The following is a 21907-nucleotide window of genomic DNA, read 5'->3' on the forward strand; positions in this document are numbered from 1 at the left end:
TCACGCGGTTTCTCCAGACAGAGACAGAGCAAAAGGGGCCCCAACGTCACCCCCACAACTGCCAGAAACTCTCCACAGTTTGGCCGGTCAAGCGCCGCTTGGTAGGTCCAAAGTCCAAACCAAGCGTTTACATTGGGCGGCCATGAGGTGTCTGAGATGCTGCAAAACTGTTGTTTTGCTGTGATGTGCTGTAGCGTAGTCTAGATAGGTACATATAGTAATAACCTAGACCAGACTAGGTAGATTGTCCACTGCACACCCACGACCGGTCGGTCCGTCCCCCATGATGGTGGCCTGGCCTCCTTGTCGGCTCGGTGTTAAAAATTTCTTTTTTTCTTCTCCTTCTTGCCATCCATCTTTAGCATGTATCAGCCCAATCAGTACGGATACTGGGACTCTTTAAAGGAATCTACCTAGTTACTGATAGTACATACCGTCCCTCCGTAGGCAAATACCAGGTGCTAAGGCAGGCAGGCAATCTCCATCTCCAGAAACGGAAAGTATCCAGACAACTGGGAGATTCTCGCCAACCAACTGGTGTAATATCATCATACATGGGTACGCAGAGAGATGCTTCGTACATACTCTTATCCCAATTGTTTATTTTGTGCCTAAATCAATATCCAAAGCTCAGTGATCAATGTTTATAACTGCAGTCAAGAGAATGCGGCATCGTACTGCATCTATCTACTAATCTATCTATCTCTTCTCTTCTCATTAAATTCATTATCGTCCCGTCTGTGGAGTTGCTCTAGATACACGCCCCTTCTTCACTTTTGCCCGCCACTCAAGAAACGCTTACACCCATGCCCCCTCCGTGCCTTTCCTTTCCCTCTTCCCCCGGATTCGTACCTCCTCTACTTGTCCAGCCTATACTTGGTACCCTTGTACCTGAAAGTCCCCTTCCTTCCTAGGTAGTCATCACTACGCTCGCTCGCTCTTCCTTTGTACCATTCATTATCCTTCCCACTTTCCCGTCACTTTGCCTGAACTCATCCCATCCTACCCCGTCTTACTATCCTTTCCTATCCAAGCCAACTCGAAACACCACGACTTCGCTTTCACGATATCGACCGACTCAAGATTCAAGACGCACACTTTCCCTTGTCTTATTGTACCTCTGAGCTCGATTTCTTTGCGTCTCAAATCTTCGGCATTGGATCTCGGTATAACCGAACCCTCCGACTCATCAAATCGCTCTCCCGCTCGCCATGTCCAGTTTATTCTCATTCAGTGCGCAATAGAGACGGACGTCTACGGCCATCTGGGCTTGCCCGACCAAGGCACCATCGTCCTATCGTTGATCTCGAAGGTCTCGCGCCGCGACCTCACTTGGTAGCATACAACATCGCTCATTTCTTCCTCGACGCTTATCATCATGGCGAACCATCCTCCGCGCACCATGGCTATGGACCCGCCACATATAACCGAGTTCGCCTCAGAGCGTTATTTTGAGAAGCTGAACCAGCTCAACGCGCATCAGCAACAACATCAGCAACATCATCAAACTCCCCCGACTCACAACGGTCTTGACGCCTCCACGCCACCGCCGTCAAGGTTCATCCTTCCATTAAGAGAATCTAAAACTGTTGATACTGAACCTATCAAGCCGGGCGAAAAGCGTGACAAATCTCGTTTCTTCGGTTTACGCTCCAAAGTTTCGCTACTTCATTCCAAGTCGAATTCCCCGTCTACCAGCGCACCTCGTGTTTCTGTCGAATCAACGCGGAAAAGGTAATTGCATATATGCCGACACTCATACTCGTTTACCCAGCTGACTTGCAACACTAGTGCCAGTTTCGATCAACTCTTTCTTGGACTTCCCAATGAACTACAGATTCAGGTCATCTCTGCTTTACCGTTAACCGATGTACTCAACCTCCGACTCGCTTCCAAGTCATGGCATACCCTCATCACATTAAACGAAAACACCATTGCTCGATACCATCTTGAACATCACATCCCCGCATATGCCACGCGCCTATATCCTATCACCGATTCCAACCAGATCAACTTTCAACATTTATGTGGCCTTTGGCACCGATTGCATGTCGCCGCGAAGCTTGCCTTCCTCATGTGCGAATGGATCACCAAAGATATTTTTCTTCGCCAGACCGAATCCCAGCGAATTGCTTTTGCACCACAGAACGAACGCATGCGACGACGACTGATCCCTCTTTTATTCACAATATTCCACTTTTTTGAGACGTATCGGAACCTGTATCTAAAACGCATGGCCCAGAACGACGGTAAAGGTCTGAGACGAGAACCTTATACCATCAACCCCATCGAAGCCGAAATCATGAGCATGTATGACGACAAAACCTTATTACGGGTCCACGAAGTATTTCCGCTCGTGATATCATCGTTCTGCCGAAGACTACGTCCACCAACGTACGTGGGTAGAGTTGAAAGATCACTCCGTGGATATATTCGGGAGAAACCGTCGGACGACGTGCATGTCGCTATCTTGTGCATTGGTGGACTCCGACAAGTAGAGAGACTTTGGGAAATTAAAGGATACAACAGTCGCCGTGGGGCCGTTGACACATGGTTCAATGCTCTCACCAAGGATGCACCTCCTACCGAGTCGGGCATGTCGACATCAAAACCTAAACGAAGCCTTTTTGGACGCAAGAAGTCTACCAGTGAAGCCCGGCCATCTGGTGCCACATTAAACAAGGCTCGAAGCTCGGGTTCCATAGACGGGAACATGGACTGGGATGCTGGCCTTGTCTTCAACACGAGCCTATCTGCCGGCGCTCCCATGTCTTCTCTGAGCTCACAACAGGCTCAGGCTCTCCTCAGCGATCTTCCTGTACTGCAACAAATATGGCTCACTTCAGCCGAGGCTCTTGTTCTTCAACGGCGAATTGTCGAGCGCCCGCAGGACATCAAGCGCAATCAACAGGTCATGCTGGATTTGATCCGAGAGGATGGGCTTGACGAAGAGGACGAATGGTGGTACGGCCGCAGCATCCCCGATTCCGTGCGGCCTCCCGTCAGTGTGACTGATGACGATGCGGACTGATCACACCCAATGGGCATTTTTCATTATATATATTTGCTGTTGGCGAGCGTCCTTTCAGGAAGGTATACCACGACTACATACTACTTTTATTTGGGTACATGCATGTGTCAAAGACGGGGCTTTTGAGCATTTACACGGCGTTTTTTTCTTTTGATTACTCGACTGCAGGCAAAGGGGCTACTGCGTTGTCGAGCATGGTACTGCATGGAGCACTGGCTGGCCATTACATATTGATACCGAGTGTCTATACGACTATTTCTTTTTTCTATGTCACTGCAATATTTACCTTTTCATCTTGTGGTAATTGGCACAATTCAATACCAAAAGTTTCATGGATCAATGGCTGTCATTCCAATATGAAGACAAGGGTACGCTTTTGTGTTGAAGCAAACTTTAGCTCATCGGTGACAGAAGACTGTTAAGCATCTTGTCCTAATGTGTTCATTGTCTCTTAGCCATTGTAGCCTGGTAGTTAGTTAGCCGATGCTTTCATATATTCTAGCATCAAACGCGAGGCCTTTATTTTTCTTTAAATCAAAAGAGAAACAATATAATTATCTGGGTATCCGAGATGCTTGCTAACCATAACCTCCATGCCCCATGAATTGTAACCATAACCTGATAAGATCTACCCGTTGAATCCTACGATGATCCATATAGCATTAAATAAATGCGTAAGACCTGCGTTACGTCCGTCCTTCCGAACAAACAAACACTTCCACTCGCGCCGTCCTGAGCCGCAAAACACCTAAATTCATATCTTAATAAAATCAGTACACTAAATGGCCCGGCCACACAAATAGCCAAACGATGCCAACCCGTGCGCCTGTAACACTATCCCCCGTATGTTTCCATGATTCTCTGCACATGTTGCGCTGCGTGTAATTGGACGTCTCGTGTATTGTTATGATAGCCACAAGATCTTTTCAAACAGAGCCTCTGCGCCCGAGACGATGTGGCAGTCTATGCTAGGTAGCTTTGATTACCAGACTGTTAGCCTTCATTCATAGCCATCATGAGTGCAGAACTCTCGCGTTGAAAATAGACGCCGACATAGTTGAGTGGTGCTGCACGTCACGTTTGCTGAGAAAAGAACGGCTGACCATCGGGTTCTTGGTAAGGTGGGGAGGGCGATGCTGTTAGTTGTGTGGGTGTTTTGAATCGAAACGATCAGTCGGTCCACCATCTGGCATCATATTTTCTGCTGCCTCTGCTTGTTGCTGTCATAGATACATGGCCAGCATTGACATGTTTGGAGGTTGCAGTCAGGAGCTCTGAAGAGCCGATTACAGTGCATAGCGTTGAAGTATATATATTTCAATAGCTATTAGGATCTTTCTCCCTTTTGCTTTTAACAGATATCATTCGGAGGAGAAGAAGTTTTCGATGACAGACTTCATGCTCCAGATCCCATATTTCGTGAAAGCTGCAGTGGACGGGACGGTTGCTGTAGGCGAGGATGTAGCTGAGATTGAGGCTGTTGCCCCGGGTAGAAATTCTCCATATCCCAGTTTTGATTCCGATGCCGTGAAAAATACTGTAACGGACGAGACTGAGCTGATTGGAATCCCAGGCTCAAGTTGCTCTCAAACACATCTGACAGTGCCCGTGATCCAGAAATGCTTGATGTAGACGACACAGGATCCCTTTGCATCATCTCCTGAGATAAGCGACGCCGCTTTGCGTGTTGTGAATGAAGAGAACTGTTCGTTGTTGGAACAGTCGAGTCTGAGGCCTGAGGCAAAATAGTAGCTGGGCCTTCTCGTGGATGAGCTTGTTGCGAGGCCCTTTGTTCCTCCAAGGCAATAAACGACAGGTTTTGGTTGATATTGGAGACTTCGGTATTAGTATTCTTTCTTTTCTCTTTGATTCCACCAAGCGAGTTAGATGCATCTGCCTGGGCGACTCTGGTGACTGCTTGATTCGGATTCACCCTAGTTGACTCAGTAGTATCCGACGGGCCGCCGCTTTGCTGCTGAGACCAGGATGCTCCAGACTGTGGCACTGAGTAATTTAACTTGTCAGGTCGCGAATCCTGCTGGTCAACCTTTTCACTTTGTGCTTTGGATATCGACTTCAACTTGTTCTTCGACCCAGGTGGTCGGCCGCGAGGCCTACCCGTAGGTTTCTTGCGTTGTGCTGGTGTTGGGTTTGACGCAGATAACTTTGTAGTTGGCGCCGTTGAAGGGAATATTGGCCTCATTCGTGGGATTGCAACAGTCCGGCCTGAAACGTCTGCAACGGGTTGTAGTGTCACGTCTTCCTGTCCCCGTAAGGCCGGTACAATGGTAGCTGTGAGACTTTGAGCGGTTTGGATCGGCGAGAGTGGTACATCCGGCCCTTGAGTATCTGCAACGGCCTGTTGTGATTTGTGTGGACCATCTCTAATCAATGTGGTTTCGTGCGGTTCAAGTGGCCGGGGAACGAAAACAGCACTCACACTTTGCACTGTAGTCGTCTCCTTGTTGTAACCAGCAATGCTTCCCTTTGGCCTGCCTCGTGGCCTCCCTGTTGGCGGTTTCTTCATTTTATGTGACTCAAGAGGGATGGCAGGGAAAATTTCAGAAAGCCAGGAGACGAAGAGATCACCCGGGCCATTGTTGAAAGCACTCTGAATAAACAAACTTGTTTCTGTCGGAGGCACATCAGGCATTGTTCCAAAATGAACCAACGCCTCCACAAGCTGGTCTACGATGAACCTTGGTTGGGTGTATCGAAAGAGCGTGAGGATCCGGGCCTGTTCTGCCTTGACTACAGCAGGTGATAGAGGTTGGGGCGTAGATCCTGGTTTGGCTATATGACTCGTGTTGGTCTCTTGTAAATCAACTGTTATTTCTCTTGCTTGTTCCTTGTTGACTTCTCTCATAACCGTTGTTACCTCGCTCGTATGTTCTGTTTCGATCCCTGGTGAGTCTACTGTCATGAATGGTTCATCCGAGACCTCCATATTGGTGTCTTGCGTAGGATCTTGGTCTGTGCTTGGGCCATCTGGTTGTTCCGTATTACCCTCTTGTATAGTATCTACAGCAAATGACTCGCGAGAATGCTCTGGGCTTATCCCCTGCAGACCATTTGATTCCGTGAACGGATCATCCACCTGCTGAGTATTGGTATCCAATGTGGTGTTCGCTGCAGCTACCGCCTGTCGTTGTAAGGATCTTTCTTGATGTGTAGGTGAAGTAGTGATGTGAGGTAGAGAATTGGGTCTAGGAGTAGGTGGAACGACCGATTGGAGTTGCGGATGAGGTGAGGAGGAGGTCTGAGTTAGAGAAATTGCAACAGGAACAGAGACTGGAGAGGTGACTGGAGATTGTAGCCGAAGTCTTCTTGGGTGACGATATCCTTGAGAACTCGCGAGCTTTGCAGCAGCAGCGGTTCTTTCACTTGTACGCTTAGCAGCAAGGTCACGCGCCGTCACCTCTGGCTTCTGGACGTGCATTTGCAGGACACTGAAGTTGCCTTGGGTCCTGGTTGTTCTGCCTTTGAGCTTGCTCGGAACTGCCGTTCGTATGCGGCCATCATGATATGGGTTCAGGGTTCCAGGCAAGAGAGCTTCTTCCGGTGCCGGTAGTCCATGTGGGTTTTCTGGTTTATTTCCAGCTCCAACGTATGGATTCATCTGTGGACCAAACGAGGTTTCTGCTCTTTTTAAGCGTGAAGGTGTGAGCTTTGCTGTGGCCCTTGATATAGCTGCAGACAAGGTAGTAGTACTTGTGTGATGTGATGCTTTTGTTATATTCCTGTCAGGATTGGTCACGAGGGTGATATGAGAAGCTTTGAGACGTCTGTTAGTTCATTACTTGATTCGAAAGGGTAAAAGTACTGGACTAGTTGTTTCGGAATATGCGTACGGGATTCATAGGGTATGGCGCCAGTATGAGATCGTGGCCACAACTATACTGCGCCGTGGGCCTCGGGACTACGCTACTAGTGATCCGTAAAACGCGAGAACATATATGCCAGACTTAGCGACGTTGACGATGCGCGGGCCAATGGCCAGTAGCTTGTGGCTTTTGGTGTTGTCGCAAGTCGTATGCCGTTTTAGTGACCGGATCTTAGTGGATGACAACCATTTTAATAGCCCCTCCCCCGTGATTCATACAGGCTCAGGCCCGGGCGTTCCTTCCATGGAACCTGACCTGGTGGGGCTCTATAATCTCACGTTCCTACTTCGAGTGCTACAGTACTTTTATCTTAGCTGGAAGGTACCTAATGCCAGACAGCACTAGGTTGGAGGCAGTAGGTAACGGCCGAAGCTCAACAGCCACAGCAATCGTCATACTCTGGTGCCACAACCCACAAGCCACTTTGAGTGGTTCCAAGGTCAACTGTTGTCCAACAGCATAAGCTCTAACTACCTCTACCTGACGGTCCAGTGCTAGCAACTTCAGCTACCTACGCTACGCTACCTACCTACTAACCTACCTATACAACACACGAGGTAATACCGGCCGGCATCATCTTACTTTCCTTGAACAGCGTGGATATTATCAAGCGCTGCCTGTCGATGAGCCTGTGAATTCCAGCCACGATCATATGCCAAAGCTCTCACCGAGTTAGAGCTGTCCAAGTCCTCTGCTGGCGTTACCCCCCCGATCTACTCCGCAACCCAATTCAATAGACATCCTCAACATCTCGACATAGCCGATCTTATCTAGGTTCTTTGCGACAACTCGTAGTCATGTCGACAAAGTACGCTTTCTTGTCGTTGCCGCAAAGCGTCTTCGACTCGAGCGACCGCGATGATGCCGTCTCGTCTCTGCGCGGCACCATTTCCAACGACAATGGCTCCGTCCTGCCTTTCAACATCCCCGATTTCAAGATCGGCACCCTCGACGCTCTTGTCCAGCAGGCAGACGAGCTCACCAAGCTTGAGGCTTCGTGCGAGGCTGTTGTTTCCAAGGTTGCCGACTCTCTAAAGAACGTGCTCGAGGGCGACGAGGACCGCATCGCCCAGTACAAAATGGTCAACGATAGTTAGTCGCGCGCATTATACGAGATGGACTAGCTGCTAATAACTCACGACAGAACCGACCGACCAGTATGTGAGCACGTTCAGCTGGAACAAGATTCGATACCGAGCCGACAAGTCTCTCGCAGAGCTCATTAGCACCCTGCAGAAGGCATGTTATTCTACTGTCTGCCTCTCGCGCTTCGACTAACACGCATCATTAGGAGCTTGCCAACGTTGATACCGATGTGAAAACAAAGTTCAATCAGTACAACTCAGTCAAGACAAATCTTGCAGCGCTGCAGAGGCGTCAGACGTAAGTACTTGCTGTACCTGGAGCCTTAGTCTGGCTCGTATTGTTGACACTTTGAATATAGTGGTAACCTTTCCACGAAATCCCTGACACCTATCGTTGATCCCGCCCTTCTTGTTCAGGATTCCGAATACATAGAGACGCACCTTATCGTTGTCCCTGGAAACGCGAAGAAGGACTTCCTCAAAGGCTATGAAACATTAGCCCCCATGGTCGTTCCTCGCTCGGCTGTTGAAGTCGCCAAGGATGACGAGTTTGTTCTCTATGCAGTTGCGACGTTTAAGAAACACAGCGCCGAGTTCCTCGCCAAGTGCCGAGAGCAAAAGTGGACGCCTCGCCAGTTCAAGTACGTTGAGGGAGGTCGTCAAGAGGAGCAAAGGGAGCTTGATCGAGTGACCAACGAGGAGCGCAAGGTTTGCGGAGAGGCACTGCGTATGGGACGCACAGGATGGAGTGAGAGTGTCATGATCTGGATCCATGTCATGACCCTGCGAGTCTTTGTCGAAGCAGTCCTCCGATACGGTCTGCCTCTGGATTACGTGACAGCACTGGTCAAGGTGAGTGATCCGATTTCGTAAACGCCAATCATTACTAATGAAAGTTGCAGACAACATCTAAGCTAGCCCCCAAGGTCAAGACGGCCCTGGACTCCAACTACTCGTACCTCGGCGGTAACGCTTTTGGAAGAGACAAGCGTGGAAAGATAACCAAGGACGATGCTGCGCTGAGCTCAGAGATGGCGGCGGCTGGTTTCCAGACCGGAGAAGGCCACGAATACACGGCATACGTATACTACGAGATTGAGTTTCCTTAGCGACCTTCACAGGTAGAACCGGGACGAGGAGGAAAGCAAAGTGGGAAGCAGAACGATAGAACGATTCGCATGCATGAAGAGACACCTGTACTCTATACTTTTGATCATGCCTGTATGTGACGACGTCTGTAGCCGACATGGCATTAATACCCTATCTATCTCGTTGAAACGCAAAACGCAATCATCATCATCATTTACATATTTATTTCTTGTTGAGGTAGCCCTTCTCGTTGAGCCACTCAACGATCTGAGCGACACATTCCTCAACAGAGTTCTCGTGAGTCTTGATGGTGATCTCAGCCTTCTCGGGCTCCTCGTAAGGAGCAGAGATGCCAGTGAAATCCTTGATTTCACCGGCGCGAGCCTTCTTGTAAAGACCCTTGGGGTCGCGCTGCTCAGCAACCTCGAGGGGCACATCGACGTAGACCTCGACGAAGGGGATAGGCGCGTCGCCGCCTTGAGTGGCCTGCTCGTGTAGCTGACGGGCGACCTGGCGATCCGCTCGGTAGGGAGAGATGAAGGAGGTAATAGCGATGGTGGAAGAATCGGCAAACAGCTTAGCAACCTCGGAGATGCGGCGGATGTTTTCGTTTCGGTCGACCTCGGAGAAGCCAAGGTCCTTGTTGAGGCCGAAGCGAACGTTGTCACCATCCAGGCGGTAGGCGGCGACGCCCAGGTGAAGGAGGTGCTGCTCAAGAGCAGTGGCGACGGTGGACTTGCCAGAGGCAGAGAGACCGGTCAGCCAGATGGTGAGACCGCGCTGGCCGCGGGTCTCTTCGCGCTCCTTGCGCGATAGAGAGGGGTGCCAGGTAATGTTGCTGTAAAAGACATTGTTAGTTGGTCATGTTTTACACAGGCGGGATGTCTATACGATGGCGGGGTAAAAATGATTTTTTTGGAGGGGCAGAGTGAATGCTTCCATTCATTCAAGGTGTAGGAACAAGAAGATAGGTCGGTTATATTAAAGGGACAAACTTACGTAGCCATTGTGTATATATAAAATTGATGTGGTTAAGAAGTATAGATCATAGATGAAGAAAGAGAAAAGAAAAATATTGTATATATGGATGGGGTGAGATGTTAGTAAGGCAAGTAACCTAGTAACTGTCTGGAAGTAAACAATTGGGGAAATCTGAGACCAACTGCAACTTCCCCACGAGTTGAGAGATAAAAACTCATACCGTCTTCCCTGTCGCGATTTTCCAGTCCCGTAACAACGCCGCGCGATGTCGTGATCGGACCATCGGTCGGTAGTAGACTTTGCGACAGACTCCCCGATAGGTACTTTAAGACTCCAGTTTGGCATGATTACCACGCACATCCAACCTATGAATGATCCTGGCCCAGATGGCGACATCAGAGGACCTACGTAGTATTTCTTTCTGCACAAGCTGATTCGTCGCGCAGCTGCTAGTTCCTGGCGCAGGCCCGGCTTCTCTACGGACTCTGTCCCACGCGCCGGAAGTCGGCCTTTAATAAAGCGACCTGCTCCTACTGTCCCAGTCAGTACGGAGTAGTACTATAGAATCTGCAAGAACATGACTCTTACTTACATCAGAGACAGACATTGTCTTTTTATCTGTTTATTTATTTCTTTTTTCACTCTCATTATGTTGTTTATGAGTAGTAAACTCTAGGTAATCTTTAAATAAGAATAAATAGCCTAACAGTCTGGCACTGTTGTCAAAGTCATCGCATACTTTCCGTGACCAACGTTTCTAGTACTCTAAATATTTCCTTTACTGGGGAAATGCGAGGCGTTTATACCTAGTAGGTGCTGTCTATGAACAAACTCCAAAAGCATAACTGTGTCCTATCATTACAAAACGTTCTTGTGAAGCCACATCGTCTATCACTCTACCTATCAACACCCAAAGCGCTCTCTCTATATGATTAAATACCATAGCTCTAAACCGCTCACTTATATCCGTCACTCGCTCGCTCTAAAATATCATCATTGGGAGTCATCTATTCTAATATCTCATCTTAACCGATCTTGGGCATCACCTAAGAAAACAGATTAGGGCATGATTCCTTAGGGGGGGTCAAAAGACGTGTATCACTTACCGCAGCATACTTGGGCGAGATGAAAAGCGCATCCGCCTCAGCCAATATTGTTGGCTTCTCTCCGGGGTTGGCCAGCAATTCGATATGTCCTCTAACCCAGGCCTTGCGGCCTTCCACCTTGTAGGTCTCTGCCCGCAGAACCAAGAAGCTTCCTGCCGGTGTCGGCTTGCGGTAATCGACGTTCAGGTTTGCCGTCACGGCAATGTTATGAGGGAGCGCACCAAAAGAGCAGCGTCCGAGACCCTCATCCAGCATCGTCGCTAGGAATCCGCCATGCACAATACCAGGATGGCCGCACAGATCCTCTCCAACGTATGCCACTGACACAAGCTGTTTGCCCTCTGGCGCAACCCAGGCATAAGGTGGCACTGTCACCTTTCCTTCGCCAATGAGGGCTCCGCCAGTCAAGCTCCGACTTCGGTACGATGCAGGCATCTTCATGTGTGGTCGTGATTCAGTAAGTTCGGGGTTCGCGCGAAGCTCTGCGATCAGAGGGTGGTTGTTGATGGTCTCCTCCACCATTTTTGCTTCCTCGTGGTTAGCGACGAAGCGTCGCAGGCTCTCTTCGTCGGAGTGAAAGCCCATGCCGTTCGAGTGCATCGTGTACCAGGTTCCGACACCGCCAGCTGTGCTTGCACCTACGCCGGCAACCAACATGCCAGCTGCTCTCTTGAAAGCACTACCAGCTGCTGCTGAAGCTGCTATAACCCCGGTTTGTTAGCATGTCGTTGCTTGCACGTGTAAGTGGTTTTGAGCGGTGGGGAGGGGCTACATACCTCCTGTCGCATAACCGCGGGACTGTGTAGAGCGAGCAAACCGTCTGAATGATTGCGCTGCAATACGTCCGCTGCGACCAACTTGTTGAGAAAACATTTTCACGTATGCTGTGGTGATTGTCGAAATGTACAAACAAAGAAAAAGGGCGAAAAGGGGATCAGAGGAAAAAGAAGAAAAAAGTTGATGTTGTGACGCCCCCGGCTTTTGATAAGATTTAAAGGTTAACTAAAGTTATCGGCGATCCCGCTTTGCCTCGGATAGGAAGTCGACCTCGGCGTTAAATGTAATTAAACGGCGCTACAGCCACGAACCGTTTTATGATGTACCAACCTGACAGGCACTGTTTAACTAACTGTCTTAGCCATAACGTGGCTGGACTCAAATACTGTTACTGTAACTGCACATGCGCCAAGTGCGGATGACCCTGATAATCACTAAAGATACGCATGGATATACTGAGTACTACCTAGGATACCCCGTAGCTGTGACGTGGACGTCGTCCAACCAGAATGGCTCGACAAGGCTGTGAGTCTTGATCTGTGTGTCTGTATAGGTCGATCAGAGGCCGCTGACGACATACGTACTTTATGCTTGTATTACCTTGTATCAAGTTGGTTGTGCATTCGTGAATGGTATTTAAAGAGTCGGATTGCCCTTTTTCGAGTTGCGATAACTTTAACTTATTAATCAAATATAATCATCAACAACTCACAATGGTACGACAAATAAAACAACGATCGAACAAGGGAAATAATGAGCCTATATTAATATTCTGTATAGGCCACTGCCGAAACCGTCGATCTGGGCTCTGCTCATCCTCCCAAGGAGGATTCAATCGTTGCCTTTGAGCAAGTACTGCCAGAGCTGAAGAAGACGCTGGTTCACCTCCGACACGACTACAACAGTGCGTACATATATAGAATTGATCATTGTGTAATGCAAGCAAAGCTAACAATGTAATGCAGAGCACGAACCAGAGTACTTTGCTGCGGTTGTAAGCCATTCATCTTTATTGCTTTCTTACTACAAACAACTGACATGATATCCAGGAAAACCTCTCAGACCACGACCTGGTTGGTTTCAGCGCCGATAATTTCGAGTCCGTCCGTGCTGCTACTTCAGCATATGGAATCCATCTCTTTGGAAAGCTTCGAATCCCTGCCATGTCTGACCCTTCAGGCCCAGCTTACGTTCATTTCCGCATCTTCATTGGCGGTGGTGATGAGCCTCCCAAGCTTCATTGCATTCACACTGAAGAGCGTGATGATCCCAGCGGTGGAAAGACGTACAAAGCCATCTTCACAAAGGACGACGAGCTTGAGTGGTTTGATACCTAATTAGAATAATAATGAGAATTTTGTTTGCGAATGGCATAATACTATACCAAACAGTGTATCTGCCCATTTGCCTTTTTGACTCCTGAACCAATGTGTGTCTAGTATAGTCATATTTATCAAAACACATGCTCTGCTTCATACCATATTCGGTCAACCTTCCTACATGTCTTCCTCTCCAGCCAAGAGTTCCGCATAATCATCGACTGAGGCAAACATGGGGAGGTCCTTGAGCTTTCTGCGCTTGGACTTGGGCTTCTCGCTCACTGCCTCCTTGACTTCAAATCCTTCCTCATCCTCGCTGATCAGGGCGCCGCCCATTTCCTCATCCGATCCCTCAATATCCACGCTCATGTCATCATCATCCTCGTCCAGCTCACCATCCAGGGACATCGCTGGTGAGTCGTCATCATCTGAAGCCATATCCTCGTCGTCCAGATCGAAGCCGACATCAGAGCCATCGTCATCAGGATCAACACCGGGTTGGGTTGATACAAGTGCCTTCCAAACCTCGTCTTCTTGCTCATCATCAGATGCGACATCCGCGCCGGCCTTGGCCTTCTTCTTGGTCTCCTTGCCTTCCTTGTCAATTTGTTGGAAGTACTCGTGGAAGAAGACATCTTCAGCAGCAACTTCATCAGCCTTCTTCTTCCAGAAAGAAGAGGAGTTGACAGCAGTCGTGGCTCCTCCAGCTGCGCGGCTGCCCAACCAGATGTCGCCAACATCCTTGGAAGCTCGGAGAGGCTGCATGATAGACACACCCTTGGATGAGTCGGTAGACTTGGCGTTTCGGTAAACAAACTTGTCCAAGAATCGAATAAGCGAGTGACTGTCCAGATCTGGCTTTAGTGACTTCTTGTTTCGCTCCAATATGGCCGCGGCGTAAACTGTAACTGAAGGATGATAGTGGCCTTGAAGGGGAATCTGGTCATCGTTAGCATTTCTGTCTCTATTATCAGTTTGAAAATGTCTACTCACCACCTCCCACAAGCAACTTCGGTTGGCGTTGCTGTACTCGGGGTCTCGCTTTCGTCCATCGTATTTCTGCTTCTCATCCACGTCGTCATCACCCTCCTCTGGTTCATCCATCAGTGTCGAGATATCAGGGAAAGTCTCGCGCAAATGGCCAACAACGTAGAGTAGTCCACATGCGAATGCAGGCTGGTGAAGACCAGTGATTTGGAGCATACGCTTGGCAAATGCCTTGACGCGACGGCTGTCTACGTCGTTCTTTAGCGCACGCAGAAGGAGGTTCAGGTAAAGCGAATGCTTGGACGAGTTGACCAGTCGCGGGTCCAGCAGAGACTCGTACAGAGTTCTGTAGAACCTGTCGTTTGCGATACTTCGTGAAGAGGATATTTGCTGGATCAGGAGGAGAGCCTGGATGCCTGTGTTGAAGTTGCCGGAGTGAGCAATCTTGAAGAGAGTGTCCAGATGAGATTCCATGCTATCGTATTGTCAGCGGGCTGAAGAGAACTTGGAAGTAATATCGTCACTTACACAGTATCGTTGCCCACCATAAAGGGAGCTGCACGGTTGACACCAGTCAGAATAGCAGACACAAGCTTGTCGGCAGCCTCGGTTTCTGGCTCTGAAGCAACGGGTTTTACGGGCTTGCCAGCTCGCGGTCTTGGAGGTCGTCTACTGGGATGTCTCCTATCGTTCGGGTCCTTCTCCTCCTCCTTCTCCTCCTCCTTCTCCTTCTCCTTCTCTTTCGGTTTCGAGTCAGTAGGTGCACTGATGCCTAGAGATCCGGTCTTGAGAATGATGGTGAAGAGATCAAAGTAGATTCGCATGAGAGCCTCAGCCACGGCGGGCTCCTTGCTGCTAAGAATTGTCTGATTAAGAGTGTTGATGGCGTAGTACTTTGATCGGTGATCCTGAGACGGGTGCAGCAGAACCTGCTGCTCGATCATTCGGACAATAATTGGCTTCATACCGGGGTGCGAGTTTTGCAGCTGAAGAAGCAGGTATGATGCTCGCGAGGAGATCTTACGGTCTCGATCACCAAGTTTGTTGACCAACAATCGAAGGAGGTTGGATTCTTGTTCTGGCTTATCTTTAAGAAGTCCATAAACAAAGTCAAGGGCTCGAGTACGCGAATACTCAATCTCGTCTGAGCACAGCTGTTCGAGGACCTGAATGAGCTTGAAGTAAGTCGCCTTCAGCCAATCTTCGTAAATCCACACAATCAGATGAGCGGGTGTAATCTTTCCAGGAAGTGCGTTGCCAGGAGCCCAAGGCTTTCCAGAGCTTCGCTGCAAAGTACCAACAAGGCCTGGCTGATCGTGGAAAGTTCGAAGGCGACGATCGGAAGGGAGTAATGAACCAGGTCCGAGCAAATCAACCAGAGCACCGATAGCACCCAGAGCCTGTCCTCGACTCTTCTTGGAGGCCAAGCTCATGAGGGCGTCGAAAGCTCGGATGTTGTGGACCGGAGATTCCTGAACGGCAAGAGTGAGTGCCGAGACCTTATCACTGAGAGTACCACTGGACATGATTGTAGACAAGAACTTGTGGGAAGATTGCGCAAAAACACTAGTTCTGTACTTGGTAGCATCCTCTTCCAGAAGCGCCTGCGCATGCACCTTCAATGCATCAAAGGCGAATCGGGGAGGGTTAGGCTCATCGGTAGTCGGGGTAGGCAATTTGCGCAATTCGGCGGAATGCCAATCTGCTCTGGGCTCGAAGGCCTATATTACTGTTAGTGGTCAGAAAAGTCACTCTGAAGCAAACTGAGCGTACCATGTTGCCCTTTTTATGCGCAGTTTCCTTGGGAGCTTCGACCTCGTCCTCGTCGTCTTCCTCGTCATCGATATCCTCGAGATCATCTTCCTCGCCCTCGCTCTCCTCCTCAACTTCTTCTTCTTCTCCTTCTTCGTCGTCGCTTGCCTCGCTCATCTCAACTTCAGCAAAGCCAAGCTGCTTGGAAAAGGCAGCAAGTTCATCCTTCAAACCCTTATCGGCGGGCTTGGAATCCTTAGAGCCCTTCACGTTCTCCTCGTCATCTGAGTCGATACCCTGGATGAGCGCCAGATCGCTCTCATCGCCACCGAGCGCCTTGATCTCCTCCAAGAGAGTCTTTTCGTCAATTTTGCCGCTCTTCTTGTCTCCGGCTGCGTTGTCGGTGTTCCGTTGTCTCTTTTGGTGCTGGTCGCCTGCAGCCTTGGTAGGAGGTTGTTTTCGCTTTCCTAGCTTCTTGTCGAGAGTGGAAGTCAGGTTCTCCAAGGCATTCTTGTCGAGGTTCGGGCCTTTTGATGAGCTGCGAGGCCCTTTTCCTTTCTTTGTAGGCTTCGCCATCGTGCAAGTTTCCTTTGGGAGTTGAGAACTTCGAATGAAAATCCCCAATTCTTGATTCTGAAATGCAGATGCGCGCCTCGAACTTTTTTTTTTTCTTTAGACGGCGCATTTTTCTCAGTGCCCCACCTCCACTCTTCCGGGCGTCTGGCGCGTTACGGGCGCTAGTATAGCGGACCACTTACAGGTACTTGGGCGATGACTAAGCTCAACTGGTGTCAGTCAAGCGGGAACTCTCCCGAACAGAATATGGGAATCTATCAAACAGAGTCTTGAATCCATTATGATCGCTTAACTTGGTCGATTATTGGCCGTCAAAGCTTGGAAATCATGGTCCTCTCAGGCCTCACCCGTATAAGTGGCAAAGATGTCTGTAGAAGGTCTCTGGGTGTGCAATTGCGAGCTTTCTCTATCTCAAGCATAGCTCAGGCTGTCTCAACTCGCTCCACCCTCTCAACAACATGGGTGCCAACTGGTGGCCTCACTGCCAATGACAATGAGTGTTAGAAGGCTTTCAATCATTTTTCTATATTTAATGTGAGCTAATTTAGCTGTAGTCGGTCACGAAAAGCTCATTCGGGGTGGTTTTCTTCGTCAAGTATTTCCAACATATCAATCAATATCGAGCGGACACTGATGCGTCTATCGGCAGGCTCACTCTGGTATCTTCCAACTTCTTCCTCTAGGCCTTCGAGTCCAAGACAAGATTGAAAAGTTAATCGACAAGCATATGCACTCAGTTGGTTCGTACATTGTCACAAGTTGGCCTACACTGCTAAACTACCCACACAGGCGCATCTCGCTTGTCGCTGTCAACTATCTCATCAGAGGAACTTTGGCGAAGGAGCAATCGTCTTGACTCTGTTGCTCCCGAAGTAAGAATGGGAGACATTCCTGAAGAGACATAGACTAACTTGGCGGCCTAGCTCTTTCGACTTAAAGATCGTAAAGACACGCCATTAATCCTGTCTCCCACTCACGAGGAAGAAATCACAACACTTGTTGCTGGAATCGTCAACTCTTACAAAGATTTGCCCATCAGGCTATATCAAATAAGTATGTATGTCTCCGATCAGCTCCAATGCTGGCCTGCTGACTGGTCGTAGCTCGGAAGTATCGTGATGAGCGCCGTCCACGCCATGGCTTACTCCGCTCTCGGGAATTCCTCATGAAAGATCTCTATACCTTTGATCTCACAACAAGCGAAGCTGTTGAGACCTACCGCCAAGTTTCTGGGGCCTACCGTGCCTTCTTCGCCGAACTCAAACTGCCATACCTCATCGCTGAAGCAAGCTCTGGCGACATGGGTGGTGATCTCAGCCATGAGTATCACCTCCCTAGTGCTGTTGGGGAAGATTCCGTTGTCAGCTGCGATTCTTGTGATTACACTGCTAACGACGAGGTTGCCACTGCACGAACACCTCTACCCACAGACAGCGCAGCGACTGTTCCGGCATCTCAATTCCGTGTTTGGCGAGGCATCTCGAAAGACCGAAAGATCCTTGTCAATGCTTGGTATCCTCAACCGTCTGGAGGCTCTCCCGATAGCGGCCCGAGTCTTCATGCTGTCAAGTCAGTAGTTCCGGAACTAGATACCACCATCGAAAATCCACTGCCACTATGGGGAGAAGCATTGGAGAGTGGTGACGTTCAGATGATTAATGTCATCGATGGCAATCTTGCCTCAAGCTTCGAAAGTGTACGAAATGAGTTGCCATTATTGACCGAACCCCTCAAGTCTTACGAAGTAAGGTCTTCTTCGATTGTGGGTTCAGACACTGGTGCAGGATTGAACCTGGTCCCTATTTCGGATGGTGATGGCTGTCCCCGATGCGACAAGGGTACTCTAAAGATCCACAAGGCACTGGAATGTGGCCACACTTTTCAACTAGGCACTCGTTATTCTGTGCCTCTCGACGCCTGCGTTGACCTTCCACGATCAGGACTCCCTGAGGCGGCTGTGGAAGAGGGTCTAACACCAGGGAGCCGTGTGCCAGTTCAAATGGGCTGCCATGGCGTTGGTGTCTCCAGAATCTTTGGTGCTGTAGCTGAAATTCTTGCTGATGAGCGAGGACTGAACTGGCCTCGAGCTATCGCTCCTTTCGAAGTTACGATTATACCTTCAAATGGATTGGCTGATGAACCTTTGGACATTTACGACACGCTTTCCAAGAATAATGGGTCACAGTCTGGCTTTGATGTTGTCCTTGATGATCGCAAACGATCATTTGGTTGGAAGATGAAGGATGCCGACATGGTGGGATATCCAGTTTTGGTGATCCTGGGCAAATCGTTCAAGGAAAACGGTACCTGCGAGGTCCAATGTCGACGACTGTCGGTTAAAGATAACGTCAAGGTTGATGAGTTGCCCGAATTCATCTCGAGTTTGTTGGACAAGCTATGAACTGTTAGGGGTGGATTGCTGTATCATTACTACGACTGTAAGCACATGTATACTAGGCTGGATGCGTTATAAAAATTATTATAAATAGTATTTCACAAGTCGAGGCTAGTTGGATATCAATATCAGACTGGTTTGGGTAAATGAAGCTGTAAATTGTGCAAATTTCTACTAGATAGGGGGTGGTTAATGGTGTTTAGGTACCATCAGTGGTGTACAACACCCCCGTTAGTAGAATTCAACAACCCCACGTCATAATATTTACGAAGCGAGACCATGGAGGGGCATCCAAACGAGCAATCAATTTACGACTCCGACAACGACCTCTACCGAATCGATCAATAACACACCAAAATGTCTGGAAAACAAGAACAAAGTAAGCTCTTCTCATCCGACTAGATAAATCACACTCGACCACTGACTCATCCTCACCATAGTCAATCTCGATACCCTGGAGCCCCAGCAGCTCGCTCAAGTAAAGAAGCAACTCGATGAAGAGCTCGAACATCTGACGACGTCGTTTGCGCAACTTCACGCAGCCCAGAATAAGTTCAAGGATTGCCTCCGATGCGTAAAGAGCAGGTCCGGTGCTCCTGAAGGTGCGAAATACTCCATTGCCGTCGATTTTCTCGCCCGGCGCCCTCGACGACGACGACGTCTAACACATTCCAGGAGCCAACTCTGTACTGGTTCCCCTGACCAACTCACTATACGTTCGTGGGGAATTGTCAGATGCCGACACTGTACTGGTGGACATAGGTACTGGTTTCTTGATTGAGAAGGTGCGCAATCCGTGACTTTGTTAGCTTGCTCACCGATTGACCGCAATATAGAAACTCAAGTCCGCCGAAAAGTTTTACGAGTCCAAGGTCGAGGAGCTGGGGACCAACCTCAAAGATCTCGAGGTTATCGTGCAAAGAAAGCAGACAAATGCACGAACAATTGAAGAAGGTGAGTCTATAATACACGGGTCTTCTTTTTCGGTAAACATATGGCTAATGCAAGTTTCACTCAGTTCTGAGACAAAAGATAATGGCTAGCCAAGGGCAGGATGACCAACAGGCCTAGGCGAAAACAAGTAAATGATACTATCTTCCTGGAAGCTACAGAAGCTACAAAAAACAAAGTAGACAGGCCCACGGAAACGTCCCAGTCGACACATCGTCGCCTTTGCGTGTCCACTATGGCTAGACGACATCGGCACCGGAATCAGTTTCTGTTCAGGAGGGCTTGAACCTCCAATATGGTCCGCATGAAGCATCCAAGCCTCGACTTCAGATCTTCACCCTCCGTCCAAATATGCTCGAGTTCCTTCCCCCAATCTTTCCGCCCTCCACTAGCGTAATTCACACTTTCTTCCCAGTGAGGAGCGTACAGTTCGATACCCCAAGTGACTTGAGGCTCACCAGCTTGGAGTCCCTTCAGATTATTAGTGACATCAATTTTGATCGCATAGTTAGACTCTTTGAAAGGGACTATTGCCCAAGATCTGGTATAAATCTCGGTGATCTGCTCCCCCAAACTCGCAAGTTGAGCGGTATTGACGTTTGGGATGGGGAGGAAACTGTCATCGTCTGGCTTGAGGCTGATCGATATCCTCTTTGCCAAATTCTCGAACTCGGATGGTACTTCGACTTGGTCCCAAGCATCGATTCGAAAGCTCCAGTCGTATTGCCTGTAAGACAGAAATGTCAGTAGATCATCCCCAGCCATTTCTCAGATAACATACATGTCAGGGGCAGCGACTGTCCAATTCAAGAGGGCGCCTTGCTCCGGCCTAGTAGCTCGGACCATGGCAAGCTGCACACCTTTCCCGGAGATATAGTCTCCTTCGGCCTTGATGTCGAGCCCGCTAGCTTTGACGACCACCTCGCAGCCTCGCTTCATCTCCTTTACGTCGCTGCAGATCGCCTCTTTGGATTGCACAAGGAAACATATTAGCTGCTCTGCTTTTCCATCATCTTCAAGCCTGGTTCAAGTTAGGTATACTGGTCAATATCCGAGTTTTCCTACCACCTCACCTAGTATAAAAGATCGCGCCTCCGCGTCGAGAATAGCCTTGCACCAGTTTGGTGAAGTCGGCATAAGTGGCTTCCTCCTGAGCGCCCTTCTTTCGCTTGATAGGGATCAGTAGCCCAAAGTTGACGCGCAACCCCATGGTCTTGTTGAGAGCCATGAGGCCTTCTGATGAAGAAACAATATTCGACGTTAACTGTGGCAAATGATGATCCATTGCAGTCGCACCACTGATGATTTCGGGACTACGGGAAAGAAAAGAAGAGCGAGTGCCAAGCCCAACCCGTATCATGTCGTGGATGAGAACATCGTTGGGTTTCTGTGTAAGGAAACAAACATTAGGAGTGTCTTGAGACAAACGCATATCTCGAATCGCCCAGTTGATTGCTTCAAGCGCTTTTTGGAGACGGGCCATGGATTCGCAACGAATGTCGAGTATGTTAGGTATATCGCGGGTGATATAGACTTGGTACTGTCTTCGGATGTCGTTGAATACCCGCGAGTCTTCAAGGCCACTGGGGATTTCTTTGCTCGGGAGTACGTGTGTCACCTAAAACATCATGTCAATATTGGTTGCTTGCAGCGAGGCCAGTACTTTAATCGTACCTGGATCAGATCTTTGTCTGCCGGTGGACGACCAAGATACTCCGCATCCTCGGCCTGCCGAATTCTCTCGTCTCTGTCCTTTCTCATGTATTTGCTCGTCGGCATGTGGTCATTTTTGGTTGATGCGAACCTTGGAGGCCTGGGAGGTCCGACTGGAGGCCTAGGAGGTCCAGCTACAGGTCTGGTAGATCCAGCTGGAGGAAAGTTTCCCCTGCCGCGTCTGGCTCCTCCTCCTCCTCCTCTTCCTCTTCCTCGATACATGCTGCAACAGTTGCGGTTCTTTGTGTATGTCAGAAGCAT

General features: G+C 49.2%; 10 protein-coding genes across 10 annotated transcripts; 5 read left to right on the plus strand and 5 right to left on the minus strand.

Annotated features, from left to right (window-relative positions):
• Positions 1 to 969: 969 nt before the first annotated feature.
• FGSG_01326 (uncharacterized protein) lies at positions 970 to 3552 on the plus strand. Its single transcript, XM_011318811.1, has 2 exons — positions 970 to 1734; positions 1792 to 3552. Exons 1-2 carry the CDS (start codon positions 1379 to 1381, stop codon positions 3029 to 3031), a joined length of 1596 nt encoding a protein of 531 aa, XP_011317113.1. The 5' UTR covers positions 970 to 1378; the 3' UTR covers positions 3032 to 3552.
• Positions 3553 to 4328: 776 nt separating this feature from the next.
• Positions 4329 to 6650, minus strand: FGSG_01327 (uncharacterized protein; the record flags this gene model as incomplete). The annotated part of the gene is made up of 2 exons (XM_011318812.1): positions 4329 to 5390; positions 5472 to 6650. The coding sequence occupies 2 exons, from the start codon at positions 6648 to 6650 to the stop codon at positions 4428 to 4430; spliced, it is 2142 nt and encodes a 713-aa protein (XP_011317114.1). The 3' UTR covers positions 4329 to 4427.
• Positions 6651 to 7421: 771 nt separating this feature from the next.
• FGSG_01328 (uncharacterized protein) lies at positions 7422 to 9927 on the plus strand. The gene is made up of 5 exons (XM_011318813.1): positions 7422 to 8007; positions 8060 to 8154; positions 8207 to 8298; positions 8360 to 8852; positions 8903 to 9927. The coding sequence occupies exons 1-5, from the start codon at positions 7713 to 7715 to the stop codon at positions 9107 to 9109; spliced, it is 1182 nt and encodes a 393-aa protein (XP_011317115.1). The 5' UTR covers positions 7422 to 7712; the 3' UTR covers positions 9110 to 9927.
• Positions 9165 to 10204, minus strand: FGSG_01329 (adenylyl-sulfate kinase). Its single transcript, XM_011318814.1, has 2 exons — positions 10089 to 10204; positions 9165 to 9927 (listed from the first exon to the last, which is right to left on the minus strand). The coding sequence occupies exons 1-2, from the start codon at positions 10094 to 10096 to the stop codon at positions 9312 to 9314; spliced, it is 624 nt and encodes a 207-aa protein (XP_011317116.1). The 5' UTR covers positions 10097 to 10204; the 3' UTR covers positions 9165 to 9311.
• Positions 10205 to 10805: 601 nt separating this feature from the next.
• FGSG_01330 (uncharacterized protein) lies at positions 10806 to 12049 on the minus strand (the record flags this gene model as incomplete). Its single annotated transcript, XM_011318815.1, has 3 exons — positions 10806 to 11116; positions 11177 to 11877; positions 11953 to 12049. 3 exons carry the CDS (start codon positions 12047 to 12049, stop codon positions 11096 to 11098), a joined length of 819 nt encoding a protein of 272 aa, XP_011317117.1. The 3' UTR covers positions 10806 to 11095.
• Positions 12050 to 12666: 617 nt separating this feature from the next.
• Positions 12667 to 13513, plus strand: FGSG_01331 (uncharacterized protein; the record flags this gene model as incomplete). The annotated part of the gene is made up of 4 exons (XM_011318816.1): positions 12667 to 12669; positions 12734 to 12857; positions 12919 to 12947; positions 13003 to 13513. The coding sequence occupies 4 exons, from the start codon at positions 12667 to 12669 to the stop codon at positions 13288 to 13290; spliced, it is 444 nt and encodes a 147-aa protein (XP_011317118.1). The 3' UTR covers positions 13291 to 13513.
• On the minus strand, positions 13450 to 16587 carry FGSG_01332 (uncharacterized protein; the record flags this gene model as incomplete). Its single annotated transcript, XM_011318817.1, has 4 exons — positions 13450 to 14211; positions 14266 to 14734; positions 14788 to 15980; positions 16033 to 16587. The coding sequence occupies 4 exons, from the start codon at positions 16585 to 16587 to the stop codon at positions 13450 to 13452; spliced, it is 2979 nt and encodes a 992-aa protein (XP_011317119.1).
• Positions 16588 to 16914: 327 nt separating this feature from the next.
• FGSG_01333 (uncharacterized protein) lies at positions 16915 to 18988 on the plus strand (the record flags this gene model as incomplete). Its single annotated transcript, XM_011318818.1, has 6 exons — positions 16915 to 17086; positions 17142 to 17182; positions 17237 to 17327; positions 17377 to 17459; positions 17511 to 17640; positions 17691 to 18988. 6 exons carry the CDS (start codon positions 16915 to 16917, stop codon positions 18986 to 18988), a joined length of 1815 nt encoding a protein of 604 aa, XP_011317120.1.
• Positions 18989 to 19339: 351 nt separating this feature from the next.
• FGSG_01334 (uncharacterized protein) lies at positions 19340 to 20084 on the plus strand (the record flags this gene model as incomplete). The annotated part of the gene is made up of 5 exons (XM_011318819.1): positions 19340 to 19361; positions 19423 to 19584; positions 19658 to 19767; positions 19819 to 19936; positions 20001 to 20084. The coding sequence occupies 5 exons, from the start codon at positions 19340 to 19342 to the stop codon at positions 20051 to 20053; spliced, it is 465 nt and encodes a 154-aa protein (XP_011317121.1). The 3' UTR covers positions 20054 to 20084.
• Positions 20085 to 20163: 79 nt separating this feature from the next.
• On the minus strand, positions 20164 to 21868 carry FGSG_01335 (uncharacterized protein; the record flags this gene model as incomplete). Its single annotated transcript, XM_011318820.1, has 4 exons — positions 20164 to 20660; positions 20715 to 20954; positions 21007 to 21551; positions 21608 to 21868. 4 exons carry the CDS (start codon positions 21866 to 21868, stop codon positions 20195 to 20197), a joined length of 1512 nt encoding a protein of 503 aa, XP_011317122.1. The 3' UTR covers positions 20164 to 20194.
• Positions 21869 to 21907: the final 39 nt, after the last annotated feature.

Source organism: Fusarium graminearum, chromosome 1 (assembly GCF_000240135.3).
Source record: "Fusarium graminearum PH-1 chromosome 1, whole genome shotgun sequence".
In the NCBI taxonomy this organism is placed as follows: domain Eukaryota; kingdom Fungi; phylum Ascomycota; class Sordariomycetes; order Hypocreales; family Nectriaceae; genus Fusarium; species Fusarium graminearum.

Excerpts from the sequence above, each read along its gene's own strand:
- FGSG_01328 (XM_011318813.1), top strand. The coding sequence starts at position 7,713 with ATGTCGACAAAGTACGCTTTCTTGTCGTTGCCGCAAAGCGTCTTCGAC. Across the intron at positions 8,008-8,059 it reads GTACAAAATGGTCAACGATA|AACCGACCGACCAGTATGTG; the intron begins GTTAGTCGCGCG and ends AACTCACGACAG. Across the intron at positions 8,299-8,359 it reads GCGCTGCAGAGGCGTCAGAC|TGGTAACCTTTCCACGAAAT; the intron begins GTAAGTACTTGC and ends CTTTGAATATAG.
- FGSG_01326 (XM_011318811.1), top strand. The coding sequence starts at position 1,379 with ATGGCGAACCATCCTCCGCGCACCATGGCTATGGACCCGCCACATATA. Across the intron at positions 1,735-1,791 it reads GTCGAATCAACGCGGAAAAG|TGCCAGTTTCGATCAACTCT; the intron begins GTAATTGCATAT and ends TTGCAACACTAG.